At 35.9% G+C, this 15,274-nt stretch overlaps 1 protein-coding gene across 1 annotated transcript in view; it reads right to left on the reverse strand.

Moving 5' to 3' along the window:
- The window catches only part of LOC110026647 (myb family transcription factor PHL7-like), a gene marked incomplete at its 5' end in the record, with an annotated part of 19,287 nt that extends 4,351 nt beyond the window's left edge, over positions 1-14,936 (reverse strand). Inside the window, 3 exon segments of the mRNA XM_020727664.1 lie at positions 14,565-14,622; positions 14,734-14,776; positions 14,860-14,936. Of these exon segments, the coding sequence (XP_020583323.1) occupies positions 14,565-14,622; positions 14,734-14,776; positions 14,860-14,936 (178 nt within the window).
- Positions 14,937-15,274: the final 338 nt, after the last annotated feature.

Here is a 15,274-nt window from a genome sequence, read left to right on the forward strand (position 1 = left end):
GGCTTGTGTGATGGCTGGAAGGAGCCTGGAGAGCAAGACAACACCAGAATACAGGGTTAGGGCATAGGGGAGATGGTAGTGAGCAAGTGGGGGGGAGGAATATGGAAGGATAACTATCCCTATGGGATCGAGTTACAGCTGAAGTACCTAGAGAACATCACCACCTCAGATGAGTTATAGCTGGAACATCTCCTCGCCTTCGGATACAACCCTAAAAGGGAAAACAGTCGTGAATGGAAAGTTGGACAGAAAGACCAAAATCTAAACCCTACGACAACAAACAATATATTTATAGTAGGTACAAGTAGTTAGAATAGGAAGGAATTAGAATTGGGAATGGAATAGAAAAAGACAAGGAATAAAAGAGAAAAGAATAGAAATGGGAAAAGAAGAGAAATAAGCAATGAATAGAAATAGAAAAGGAAGACAAATAAGGACTAGAAATAGGGAAGGAATATAAAAGAAAGAAGTTCATTCTATGGAAGGGAGTAAAATAGAAGATTGAGAGAGGGAAGGGGCAGCAATCTCAGCCCTCATGAAGGCTAGCCGGTTCAACTGGCAACCCAGCAAGCCCCGTGTCAGTCTCCAGGGATTGGGGGAGCTTTAATTTCATTTGTCAAAACTTTTGGCTTCTCATAGCACAGAGTCAAGTCTTCCACATTGAAGGCGGCAGAGATAGTGTCATCCCCTAATAGGTTCATCATATCAGTGTTGTAATTCCACAATACATCTTGATAGAATAAAGATACATTATCTCTTGACATGTCCTAAGCTGAGGATGTATGTAGATGTTGGTTTCCGCAATGTAACTCTTGAATCTGGAACATTCTTCTTCCACTTCCCGTACTTAATAGAATGTAACTTCCCGTACTTAATAGAATGTAGTTGATAAACCAATATGTGAGGAAAGATCAACTCTGAGGTGGACTCTATGTCAGATTGCATCATTCTCTCTAGCAACTACTGTTGGCACCAATTTTTTATGGCATGCACACTGGACGTCCTTCTGGGGATATAGGATCATATTGTGTTCTTACATATCCTCCAGCCATGGAAGGAGCCCAGAGAGCCTTCAATGGGCACATTTAGCACTAAGTTAAGGGTTCATACCATTCTGGTCGTAGCTGGAAGCAGCTACCATCGGTTGGTATTCATCCCTGATATAAGGCGAGCCCAACGAAAGCCCAGAGAGCCTTCAATGGGCACATTTAGCACTAGGTTAAGGGTTCATACCATTCTGATCGTAGCTGGAAGCAGCTACCATCGGTTGGTATTCGTCCCTGATATAAGGCGAGCCCAACGAACATTCTAGTGCCTAGAAGTCATGCTTCAATCATTCAAGACTTCCCGAGGTCAAGGGTAATGACCAAACTCTCCCACGTGAATTTTTAAAAAATCAGGTTTCAGAATAACCCACCCGCGAGGGGATCCGAGATGTCTATCGACACCAAAATCCCTAAATTGAAACCTCCAGAATATTCATTTTTAAGTTACGAGGTCTTATTTTAGAGATACAAAGTTTCACATAGCTTCTGGATCAATAAAAACTTTTTTTACGGATGTTCGGGCGTAAAATTGAGTTTCATACCATTTGAGTCGCACCCGGCCTTGGGCGGCGATTTTAGTCCGATACGACGCATCCTCGGTTTTCACCCAGATGTGGATAAGCCTATTTTCATCCTTGAATGCCTTTCAGTGGTTCAAGGATCCATAAAAATCCTCTGCGCAAAGAATTGGCGAAGGAGGGAAGAAAGACCAGAAAAATGAATTTTCATTTTTTAGGGGGGTGACGCTTAGGCGCCCAAAAAAGGCACCTCCTAGCAGTGTTGACGCATAGGCGCCAGCTCTTGTGTTGATCTCTCCCTCTTATGCTTTCTAGAAGAGAAGACGCTTAAGCGCCACTTAATTGGCGCATATGAGCTTAGATTGTTCTAGACCGCCCAAACAGAAACGGGGGAGCATACGCTCCCCCCATTGGCGCTTAGGCGCCCCAAAACACGCTCTGAAATAGTAAGTTGGGTGCATATGCGCCCAACCTCTGGCGCATATGAGCCCGAGGTCCAAAATGACGCGGGATTTCGCCGATTCAACCCCTAGGAAGCCATTTTTGCAGAATTTTCTCAGAATAGCTTGGGATTTGCCTGGGGAAGTGTAAAAAGACAATGATAACATATTTTTGGGGCTTCAAGAGGGGATTAGAGAGAAAAAGAGTAGAGAAGAAGCCATCAAAGAGAACAACAGCAGGAGAAGATTTCTTGAAGAGCTGAGAGAGAATTGGAGTTTTTCCCTCCATCTTTCTTTTTCTTCTTGCACTTGATCTTACATTTCCCTTCTTCCTCCATCCAATTCTAGAAGAGTGTGTGTGAAGGGAGCCTCTTGGAAGGAGAACCAAGAAAAAGGAGAGCTTCATCTCTCCTAAGGAAAAGGGAGAGCTTCTTCCATTTTGGAGAGGGAACGGAGCTAGCTTTGGCGGCGCGTGGTAGGAGCAAGAAGCAAGCAAAGAGAATGCTTCTCCAACCGTCACCAAGGTAAAAAATGCTCAAAACTCTTGCACATTCATTCCTAGAAAGCCTCTATGTCTGGTTGTTAGAAAAAATAAGGCTAGGTTTTGCACTTAGAGGAAACCAATAAGTTAAGGAGCCCTTCCATGGATCAAAACCTTTTGAATCCATGAGTGATCTCCTCCTAGACCCTTACCTCACCCAACCTACGGCCGAAATCAAAATTTCCCATGTTTTTATAGCTCCAATCTTCTATAGAGAGATTGGAGCATGTAGAGTTTAGAGAATGAATGGTTATTTCATTCTCCAAATTTTGAGGAGTTTTCTTCAAATAATTGAAGAAAAACCCTCACTTCTTTCGCTAAATTTGGAGGTAGCTTTGCTCCACATCAATAAATCAAAACCTAAGATCCCATGCGAGAACGCTAGAACGAGTCTAGTTTGCAATCAAACACGTTGATTTGCATTCTCTTGCATGTCCTTGCATGATACTTGCATATAGCATTTTGTATGTCATTTTGGCTTGATCGGTCGATCACTTCGGCTCGATCGGTCGCCCTCGCTCAAACGACTGGCCCAACCTGATTGACCGATCACTTCGGCACAATCGGTCATCTCGGCCCGACCGACCTCTGTTAGCCATTAGACCTGGTCGATCACCCCAGTCGATCTAATAGGGCGAACGATCAAATTCATTTGCATGTTGTGTTTCTTGCATGTGTATTTTCATTGCTTGCAAGACATTGTTATTTGCTTGCATCCATGTTTGTGCGCACAAAAAAAAAATTATATTTTTGAGTATGTGATATGTTAAACTTATTACATTAAAAATTAAATTTTTGTCTATGACATTTGTTTTCGCTAGTGCCACAATGAGAACCAGCACTTGCGATATCACCACACACATATGTCACATATTTGCATATCTTAGGCGTGCGGTAGCTAGCAATGCTAGTTCGCTGGGGTGTGAATTTCCTAAACTGAGGATATGTCGTCTAACCTCTTATGGCATCACACTTGAATGTCATAAGCAGTTCATGTTATAAACTCAATTCGAGTCACGACTCAGAGCCACTGAACACATTGAGTGCACAATGTGTACACTTGATTGCATCACTTCGCATGTGTCACAAGTTTGTCATTTGCATTCTGCTTGATACTTAAGTGGCCTTTCGGCGTTTGTCGTGATCGCTCGTACCTCGATAGAGTGATCACGATGTATTAAATCTTCTTGCATGCTTGCATGTGCATTATCTGGTGTCTTAATAGCATGTTAGATTCGCTAGGTGAGTGATCCTGCGTTGGTAGCGATACTTTAACAAGCATTATTGTTGAGTAAGTCTCGGCGAGCAATTTGATATTGTATCGGGATCAACACAAGTTTGTGCGGTAATAAGAAATCTAACGTGTGCCACCTTGCATATTGCAGGTTCTCATTTAATAGCACGCTACATTTTCAAAACTACACAATTAGCGAAATTAGGTCATATGTAAGGCCAACTCTTTTAAAATCCTTTTGAGTGAAATACATTATATCCCTTTGATCCTTAGGACGAGACCGAAATTGGCGACTCCGCCAAAATCATATGAGAGCCTTTATCCCTACACATTTGCACAAATTTAGATTTTGTGACTAGGACACTACTGTGTTAAGCTAGGTATAGGGTGCTTAGGTAGTCTTTTTGATGTTCTAGTTATTGTTCTCTGCTGATTTGATCGTCATAGCCAGCATCTTTTTGTGTGTTGTTTTTCGTGTGTTACTAGGTGTGGACTTGCAAACTAGTATATTAGAGTCGTTTTTTGTGCAGAGAGTCATGCCTAAACACAACAAAAAAGGAAGGAGCAAGTAATGATTTAAATACGAACACTTTCTGTAGGTGATGTCAATGCTCCCCTCCCGCCAGGCATGGCTCATTATGCATTGCATGAATATAACCCATGCTAACTCTTCTACAGGTCGAATCTTTTTCTTCTTCGTATTTTACCATGTACTTTTTGAGTCCATAGAGAGTATTGTATTGAAAATAAAGCACGAGAATGGGTTCTAAGGTGCACGACGCATCAAACCATGTGCCAGAGGCCAGTAGTTGTTGCTCGTGTCACGTACCATAATTCTGAATTTATATTCATGTATAGAATTAGGGTCGGACACGTATATGCGGAGTATGACTATAATTTTTCTATTTTTCTGGGATATATTGCCGACCCAGTGACACTTAGCCTTTTCTTATTTTATTTGACTTTCTTTTTACATTGTGCAGCGTGTCTGATATTTTCTCTTTTCTGACTTGTGGTTTGTTTAAGCTCCTACAAAAAGTTTAATCTATGTTCATCAAGGACCCCAAAAATATCTTTTAAAAAATCTTAAAAATAAAAAATTTCAAGATAAATTAAAATTTATTATTAAAATACCCCAACTTTAAAAAGGGCAAATTATTTTCTGCATTTACTTTCCCGCTTGACCTTTGGTCGAATTTAAAACGAGCTGCATTAGATGGCTATATCTCAAGTCAACCATAATAGGGTCTCAAGGAGGAGTCACCATGCTCCTTCAATAGACTAAGCCAAGTATAAATTTTTACATATGAGGTTGTCTAGCACAACTGGGGTGTTAGATGAGTCTCCGACCCACACGGGGAATAAGTCCTTTGTGGGGCAGTTTCAGCTATATAGCTGGACCCCTTTCCTCTTATCCTTTCCAGTGGTATCACTGTCATTTAATTGATAAGTGTAAGTCCCACCTACAGAAAATACCTCTTATAGTGTCATAGGAACTAGAGTTTTCTTTTATTGATAGCTGATAAGGGATCTCTGGTTGGGTTGGGTCGACTACATCCACGATCAGGTAGACTTAGGGTCTCCATAGCTTGGGATGACGGATCCATGATATCATGACCCGACTACCTCTACCTGCTTAGGGATTTCTTCTATTTATGTTGACACCTTTGAGTCTTGTCATCCTTTGAAATATCATTGATATCATCTCGTGGGCCCTGCATGCCCAGGTGTCGCCACCCGTAGTGTATACCGTGTTTCACCCTCTACCATATGGCCTTGTATAGGCGTAGAAAGCATCAGGATTCTCCCGCTTGAGATGATAAAATCCCTTTGGTTCCCAATTAACTGGATATCATAAATAATATAAGACATTTTTTATCGATAGTATTTTTGAATATCCCCCAAGATATAATTAACCAAAGAGCCCTTGAACTCAGAACAATCACAAAAATTTGACTCTCTGGTTACATTAGTGGCTTATATAGAGATTCCTTTCATGGATGTGTATTTCGAGGTGTTTTGATCTTGTTTGGATGTACACTCTAGATATATCACACGATAATCTTTCCTATATAAGCCATCCTTGTTTCTTTTTAAAATTCATTTGTCTAACTTTTGTCGCATATCTTATCTTTCTGATTTCTCTCTTTTTTCGGATCATTTCTATGATCCGACTGAGATTTATTTGAAAAAGAGAATCATACGACAATAAGACAACCTAGCGACTCCCAAGTCTTTTTAAAAAAGACCTAAAACTACTCAGGAGAGACATCTTCATTGATAGAAGTGTATCCCACTAAGCAATTTTCTCCGCATCAAGCTCCTAGGACAAATTACAAAGTTGGGGTTCATCCCACCTGCTTGGACACCTGACAATGGGTACACTGCTGAACTAAATCTAATATCTAAATAACTCAATGTAATTTTTCCGACATGGCACAAAAAAACCCCATTTCTGACATGTTGGACCTCCTCAGGAATAATTCTATAAATCTAAAAGTTCTAAATTTCTCTTATCTAGGATTGTCATGTCTCTGATGTCAGATCCTCGAACTCAAGACTGCCTTAGACACTCACCATGAAGTCGGTTGAAGTTTCTCACATGAGCTTAGATTGAACTACGTGCAACTTTTCATACTCAACTGGAAGTCGGTCCTCTTTTGTCCTCGCCGTCTTCTGTGTCTAATATGTCATTACCCAATTATTTCAAGAACGCTCTCAGTAAAACAGATCACCCCCCCTGATTGTGCGGTCTGATTCAACATGCCCAAATTCGTGGCACTGGCAACACTTTCTGACTGGGACATAATTAGGATGCTAGATTAGTTCCACCTTTTTTCCACTTTGTCTTAGCTTTCTCTCCGATGGGGTCAGCTTGGAAATTCTCATGGGTATAATCTAGCTGTAAAACCCTGAGGTTGAGCGCTGCCTGTAAGACATGTTGGTCACCTGATGATGTGATCTCTTCACTTTTGAAGCTAGATTCTGAAAATTCTGTCTATAATAAACTGATAGTAACTGGCGTTGGATCTCCCATTTCATCTTCAGATTCTCTTGTTCTTCATATGATGACTCTTCTCTCATACTCCTCTGATACTGGATTCCAAAACTTCGTGGTCGGTCGTCTACATCACTAAAGTCCTCCATATGGAAGGGATTTAGGTCCTCATCTCTTGCTCTCCTTTGATTCTCCACATCCCAGTCAAGGGTAATCTCTCCCTGATTTTCATCCTCAATATCCACAAATCTCCACTAAAGTCGACGGATCTCACGTTGTATCTCTTCTCGTATAAGCTCGGGCATGTATTTCCTCGGTGGCATGACTAGGGTTTGGAGTGGGAGGTGAAAGGTGTATGAGACTAATTGAGTGTGTAGAAAATTTAATTTGGGGTTGCTAGTTCTGAAAATTTAGGCTAGGTCAAATTTGGCTATGATTTGGTGGTTGGTAGGAAAGAAAAAAAATTTTTGAGGTGGCTTGGGAAGGAGTGGATGCTCATAAAATCTAAGATATTACTAGGGTTGGATTAGCTCTGATATCAAATAATACCAAACTTAACTCAAACCACGACGGAATGAGAAATTTTATTGTTGAATTCAAAAGTGACAACGATGAATTATCAACATAAAACAACACAAACATGTAAACAACAAGTAACGACGACGACACTGCAAAATAAGAAAGAAAACAACACAAAACACATAAATGGCTCCTTAGACGAAGGCGGCAGGCCTGGAAGAGAATGAAGTGACAACGGTGCTGGAGGGTGGATGGCAGGAGGTGGCAGGAACATTTGCCTATAGAACCAGAAGGCAAATGTGACTGCTGGAAGGCGGCTAGAAGCATCGACAATAGCAGAAAGAGGGGCCCATAGGCTTGTGCAAAATGGCTCCTTAGACGAAGGCGGCAGGCCTGGAAGGGAATGAAGGAAGTGACAACGGTGTTGGAGGGTGGATGGCAGGAGGTGGCAGGAACATTTGCCTATAGAACCAAAAGGCAAATGTGACTGCTGGACGGCGGCTGGAAGCATCGACAATAGCAAAAAGAGGGGCCCATAGGCTTGTGCGGTGGCTTGAAGGAGCCTAGAGGGTTGGGCAACAGAATACAGAAAGGTTGAGGCATGTTGGGGATGGCAGCGAACAAATGGAGGGAAACATGGAAGGATAACTATCCCTGCGGGATCGAGTTACAGTCGAAGCATCCCTCAAACTATTGGAGAAAACAACCGCCTCGAATGAGTTACAATCACAGCACCTCCTCGCCTTCGAATATAGCCCTAGAAAGGAAAACAGCCGTTGATGGCAAGTTGGACAAAAATTTGAAATCAGGAAAACCAAAAACTGAATCCTGAGACAGCAAACAATATATTTATAAAAGGTACTAGTAGTTAGAATAAGAAGGAGATAGAACTAGGAAGGGAATAGAAAAATGCAAGGAAGAAGATGAAAGAATAAAAATAAGAAGGGAAGAGAAATAGGCAAGGAATAGAAATAGAAAATGAATAGAAATAAGAAAGGAATAGAAGAGGAAGAAGTTTTCTCTATGGAAGGGAGTAAAATAGAAAATTGGGAAAGGGAAAGGGAAAAGGCAGCAATTCCAGCCCCCATGAAGGCTGACCAGTTCAGCCAGCCACCCCAGTTCATTATCATTTGTCAATTTGAGGGGAAGAAAAGTGCAAAAGTACAAATCTAAGTTCTCAAAGAAAAAAAACAATTTGGCTATATATAAATGAATGAAAGAAAAGTGCAAAAGTACAAATCTAAGTTCTCAAAGGAAAAAAACATTTTGGCTATAAGTGAAGGAAAGAAAATATAGTTAATGTAATAGTATAAATTAAGAATCCAGAACAATGCATTTCAAACATTGAACTCCTTTTCACTTAACATTACAAAAGACCAAACAAAGCCTTTCTCTGCTCCTTTATCAGATAAAAAAAGGTTTTCTGAGAGCAAACAATTCCAACGGAAGAGCTAGAAAAAAAGTTGGAAGGGGATGTGGTTGAAGCAAGAAAACGAAACCTTCATGTAACATCCAATGTCCCATCATGTTAGGCTTGATAAGTTACTATTACCATTTCACCACATGATCTTGCTTCATAATAAATACATTTTGAGGGGCCCCCTTATCATTATCATAATCAACCTTATCACAACTATTTGGTTCAGTTTTATAAACTCACCTGGTCCGTTTCCTTTCCATTGATTAATATATGGTGTTAACTCCAGCTTGCGCGTATGTTTCAACAAATTATAGCATTATTAACTTAGGGCATTTACATACAGATCACCCAATTCCCTATGTATTTACATATCTAGCATCTAAACTTTACTTTTTAAATTTATGCCAAGCAAATCTTTCATATAACATAAAAAATACCACTATTTAACTTTTAAAATGTGGAATACACCATATCATGCATGGTAATGAGGCATATATATAAAAATTAAAGTTTTAAGTGTTAGACGTATAAATCCATAGGAATCGAGTGATATGTATGTAAATCTTCCTATTATCTTTGCCCTATATCTATCTATTCTTAATCTTTTGATTTTAGATTTACCCGCCAAATATATTGGTGCATCTTCTGCACCATTTTATATATGTCAAACCACCTAAATCTATTATATGGTGGTCCTGATGATGCACATAATTCTGTATATTTTATCAGAGTGGACATGAAGGCAATCAGGATATCATTTCTCAAGGTTAGAAGTCAAAAAATAGATGAACTAAGATTTCTTAGTAAGCTACGATATATTTCAGGATTTAAAAAGTAGAGATCAACTTCTACACTTTAATCCACTTGCTTAAAAAAAGACGAGTTTCTAGAACATAAGGAATATTAATGATTTATATTATTTTTATCCAATCACGAATTCAGTAATATATATTTTATTAAAAATTATTAGCTGCCGCAGAAAATAAAAGACTTATAAATAATAGTTATCCTTCCTCACATTGGTTACATTCTGTTTGTTCTTTGTTTAGTAACATAATCATGTAATTTAATTGCCTAATTTTAGGCATTGATGAAATTTACATCAAAAGCCTTAATGGACTCTTCAACTACAAAGAAGCCCAATTTAAAAATTTAATCTACCTTGATGATTATCTATTATTTGAAGGACGAAGAACAAGAAGAAAAAAGCATGAAACGACTAAGAAAGGTCGATCAGGTAAAAAGCAAATCAAACATGGTCTAAGTGAACATTTCTGGCATTGGTTAAGGATGATAATTCAATCCATTGAATAAGGGAGTAGAAAAAGAAGGTTAGTGGGAAGGTTAATAGACCATCACTTGTGGCCACTAGAAGAAGACAAAGAGGTCAGACAGTAATGTCCATCCCACTGAAGATTTGAGGAGAACAAGATGAAATTTATAATTTGAAAATATTAACAATTATTTAGGTCTCTATAAATTTCAATTGCTTTTATTTATATATATACAAGATGAAATTTATAATTTGAAAATATTAACAATTCAAATTTCAATTGCTTTTATTTATATATATAAGCTTTGGAAACTCATAATTGTGTTTATAAATCCCAAAATTTTAGATGAAGTAAATGGCATTGGATTCCTTATGATATTTAGTAAATTGGTAGTAATTATTTTGCATAAGGTCCATAGTATAGGACAATGATATAATGAAAAAGATTGTACTTATGGTCATGTTGCATATAGCACATAGTGGCCTAATTGTCGAGGCCAATTTGCTTGGTGTGCTTGTCTGTAATTATGCATGGAAATTATTGGATGCATTCCTTTAGTGTTTAAAATACAATTGAGGTCATGAGGGAATGTACTTTTATTTGGTGGCCGAAAGCAACCATAAGAGTTTGGAGGGTGAGGAATCTACTCTATACCAAAGATTTGTAAGCAAAAGGACTCGTGAAAATATCAGGTCTACCATAGCATTTTCCTTGTTCACATATAGTATTGATATAGATATTTATGATTAATTTTAGGAAATAATTTTATAGTTAGATTTTTTCAGGTGGACATCGGCGCAAATTTGTTGGGAAACCACATTGTTAAACCACCAAGAACTATTTATAGAGCATTTGTTTCCATTGGAGTGGATGCAAACACTAGTTGGTGCGAGTGTGGATGAGGTTAACCTCATTGAGCTTCAACTTATGTTTAAATATTTTGATAATTACAGACATAATTTGGTATACTTTTTGTACGGATCTAAGTACTAACATTTCAGATTAAAGGTGGATCAACACATTTACTAAAGATACTAAAAAACAAATAAATATCTTAAATGAAGTATGTAGTTCAAGAAATTCAAGCTAGCTAGTGATTAAAGCAATTCAAGCTAGCATACTCAGCAATTTAAGTTAAGCAATTGAAGATTTCAAGATCAGCACTTCAAGATTCCACGATTGTCATTCTTATTTTTCTCGAGTCTTGTATTATAATTTTTTTCAGAAGTTGAGGTTGTTATAATGATCAACACATGGACAAGTGAATTGAGCAAAAATAAAATCAAACAGAAAATTAATTAAAACTATTCATAATTGATCGCATTGCACAAACATGAATTTTACAGTATACTTAAACTAAAAATTGTTGATGTTCTGATCAAACTGTACAATAAAGTTTGAATTAAAATTTAAATATCAATAATTGTATTAAGATTAAAAATATATTAATTAATGAAAATTGATCTCAAAATCGTACTATATGATATCAATTATATTGCATGATCCAACTTATTTTGGTATGATTACTTTGGGATCAATTTCTCGAAATTAAGATAATTCAAAAATTTAACTAATCCTTATATTGCATGATCCAACTTATTTTGGTATGATTATTTTGGGATCCAAAAATTTAACTAATCATATAGTTTTATGAATAACATACAATATGGTTAGGATGATTATCTCAATCTAACCTACAGCATCAAGTTACCTTAATTAAGATAGTTCAAAATTTAAACTAATCATATAATATACAATCAATCTTTTTAATAAAATAAATTAATCCATCTAATATATATGAGGAAGTTGATGAACGGATCACACTGTACAATCAGAATAATTTTAGGTTGACAAGATAGGTGAAAGAGGATTCGGTTTAATAGCTTTTGCCTTTGACATATAAGAAAATACTAAACTCCAAGTGCACCTAGAGGATTTTTGCTGGAAATTCAAAGAGCCACTAGTTGAGAAAGAGAAAGTTATTAGATAGAGATTGCCCCAGAAGTCATCTTCATTTTCTCTACACATTCCATTCCTCAACTTTGCAAATCCAACAGTTTAAGATCCATCCCAGTTTCTAGTAAAATATCTTGGATCTCAATTTTTTTGCAATACTTTGTATAACTATGCATGGCGCTAGAGTAGCTGACTTCTTGCTCAAAGTAGAAATAAGGAAAGAATTTATCTATTACCTGATAAAGAGAAAAGCTTCTCAACCATAAAATAGAAAAAAAGGAAAGTAAGGAAAAACATGAGAGAAGAAGTTAAAGGTAGGCCTTTGGCATCGAACCACTATACATTAGTTTGTACTTCTTTTACTTGGTGTATATTTAATTTACTGCATATTTTACATACTTTAAATACTTTTTTATTGCATGAAAGATTTTGTGATCTAAGCATATTTAAAGGCTGCATTGGATACATTCATATTCTACACTTATGACCTGAGTTAATATTGTCATCTTTGGAAATTTTGATAGATACGTTCACATTCTACAATTAATGATTATTATTTTTTCAATTCTAATATGGTGCTATGTAGGCTGCATTGGACTATAACTATATCATAGCTAATATATTTGTGGAATTTGCTTCAATTTAGTGGTAAAATAAAATAAAATAAATAAAAATCTCTATCGAAATACGATTGTACATAATTTAAATTATAATTGACATAGGGAAACATGATAATCCAACAACACTAATAGAATGACCACGAATCTTTTGCGGGTAAACTACATAAGTTACAATTACTCTTCTTCAAGTTAGGTCTTTGTTCTTTATACTTTAAAGACATAAGTATTCTCTGATGAGCATATACAAATGGTATGATCATAATAGAATTCAACAGATGACATTTCAACGTAGAGATAGGATAGCAAAAGATCTATTCAGTCCTAGAAGAAATTGATAAAGGATAAAGAAGGAAGAAGAGGTAAAAAACAAGAAATCTAGCACATAACCTACGAGGCGAAGCAATGCAAAGAATCAGATTTCATGTAATAATAATGATCTATCATTAGAAGATACTTGGAATTTTGTTTATGATAAAAGAGCCTATAAGATAATACTAAATAATAGAATTTAGCCTAAATTAACAAATGGTCATATTACTGATGGAAATTAAATAAAATACTTAACACAAACTAATAAAAGAAATAAAATGATAAGTAAACTAACTTGCTTTGAAGATACTTAGAATTTCCTTTATAATAAGAGATACTAGAATCTAATACTGAACAATCAAATTTATCCTAAATTAACAAGTGATCATATTACTCATGGCAATTAAAATTTATCCTAAATTAACAAGTGATCATATTACTCATGGAAATTAAAATAAACACTTACACGAACTAATAAGAAAATAAAATGAAAAGTCAGCTAAATGCTATGAATGACACAATCCATGCTTGTCCTACATCAATCCTCCTAAAATAAAAGAAAAATTTGTACTCAAAGATTTTCAACATTGTTGGAGAAAAACTAGGTCTAAAACACAACCTAAGAAGAGGTGTAGGACAATCCATTCCAAGGTTGAAGAGACATAAAATCCACTTTTCTTTAAAAAGAAATGAAAAAGATAAATCATTGAGCATTTCATAGAAAAATCTATTTCTACAACCACTTGATTTCTAAAAATATGATCCTTGTTAAAAAATTCAAGAGAACCAATCTGTATGAACAATCCACAATTTCTTCTAAAATAAAATTTAATTTGATGGATAGATGGACAAGATCCATACACCATTATTATACATTTTTATAATATTCCTCCGCGTAGCTTTTATTAGTTGAAGGTTAGGACAGTTAGCTTGGGTTGAATGATGATATGAAATAGTTGCATCAAAAGAATTGAGTATACATGAATTCATAAAATGAATAAGATTAGAACAAGACTATAAGAACATGGTCATAGAAATTGAATTTAAATAAATTTTGAAAGAACTTCTTGTATTACCATTTTTGGACATATGGATATGAAACTTAGGGGGGCGGAGGCATCATACTTATAAGTTTAATTAGATTTTAAATATTGAATATTACGTGGAGAACTTCAAAAAGATACTTCAGGATGATAATTGGAAAGTTTCTAAGTGTATTGGGAGATCCTTTTGGAAGGCTAGAATTGGATTTTTGAATAAGATGAAGAGAAGATATATTAGGAAAATATAAGGGCTCGAGTTAGTAGAATTGGATCACATTTTTACTATGAAAAATGGATAGAGAAGGAAGGAAACTTTAAAAAAAAAAAAAAAAAAAATTTAACATTATAGAGTAATCTAAAACAAATCAAACTAGCTGAAAGAATAGAAGAATAGTATAAATATAAAATTTGTCATATAATACTACAAATATTAACAATGAATTTAGAAGTTGTCATGTTAATTCATATACAGAAAATCTCTGATAATAGGTAGACATCTACGTTGTTACAAAAATATCGGGATAAATAATGAGATCTGGAAAGTTGACTTCTTCTAGAGAGGGAGTTATAAAGTTCATCATGATTTATGTCTATAAGCTCTTTGGCTACCATGTTTGTACAGTACTAAAAATAATTTCATACTTACGAAGAGCTATCCAAGCCAGAGAGTAAATCGCCAGGTTCTTTACTTTCATCCTTCAAGCCTATATGAATAAAATTTAGAGAAAATTAGTCTATGATGGATGTCTACAAGATATATGCATTCATAGTCAAAAGGTTGCAAGCATAACTTATCAAGAATATATAAGCCTTACCATCAGATGAAGAATCGGGAATATACTTCGCTAGACGATATTTCTACATGCAATAGAAATAACGTTAGGAAAAAGCAACAAAATAATAGCATGAAAAGGAAAAATGATTTCATAAAATCTTATTACCTGTAAGTGACTCTTCACATGATATATAGTTAACCCTGGTACACCCATGACTCTAAGAACACCTTTAGGAGTGGCTCCTGCTCCAATAGATCTTATGATTCGATTAATCATCAAAACTTCATACAAATTCATTTTAGAGAAATTTCAATCATCATTATCTCAATATCTCATGCTTAACTTCAGGTGAAATCATGCTTTGGTATAATATAGAATACTTTATTTTGAATTAGGACCTGGAAAGCCTAAAGAAATTCAGGAACAACCTCAACAAGCAAAATAAACAACCTTTAACTCCCAGCATCTTTCTTACAAGATATTATCTTAAGTAGAAATATGAGAACATTACTACAAAACTTACTCAAAACAAGTGTAAAATAAAATGCATCATGAGAAAAAGTATCTGGAACTCTATCTT

Source organism: Phalaenopsis equestris, unplaced genomic scaffold, assembly GCF_001263595.1.
Source record: "Phalaenopsis equestris unplaced genomic scaffold, ASM126359v1 Scaffold000391, whole genome shotgun sequence".
NCBI classification, from domain to species: Eukaryota; Viridiplantae; Streptophyta; class Magnoliopsida; order Asparagales; family Orchidaceae; genus Phalaenopsis; species Phalaenopsis equestris.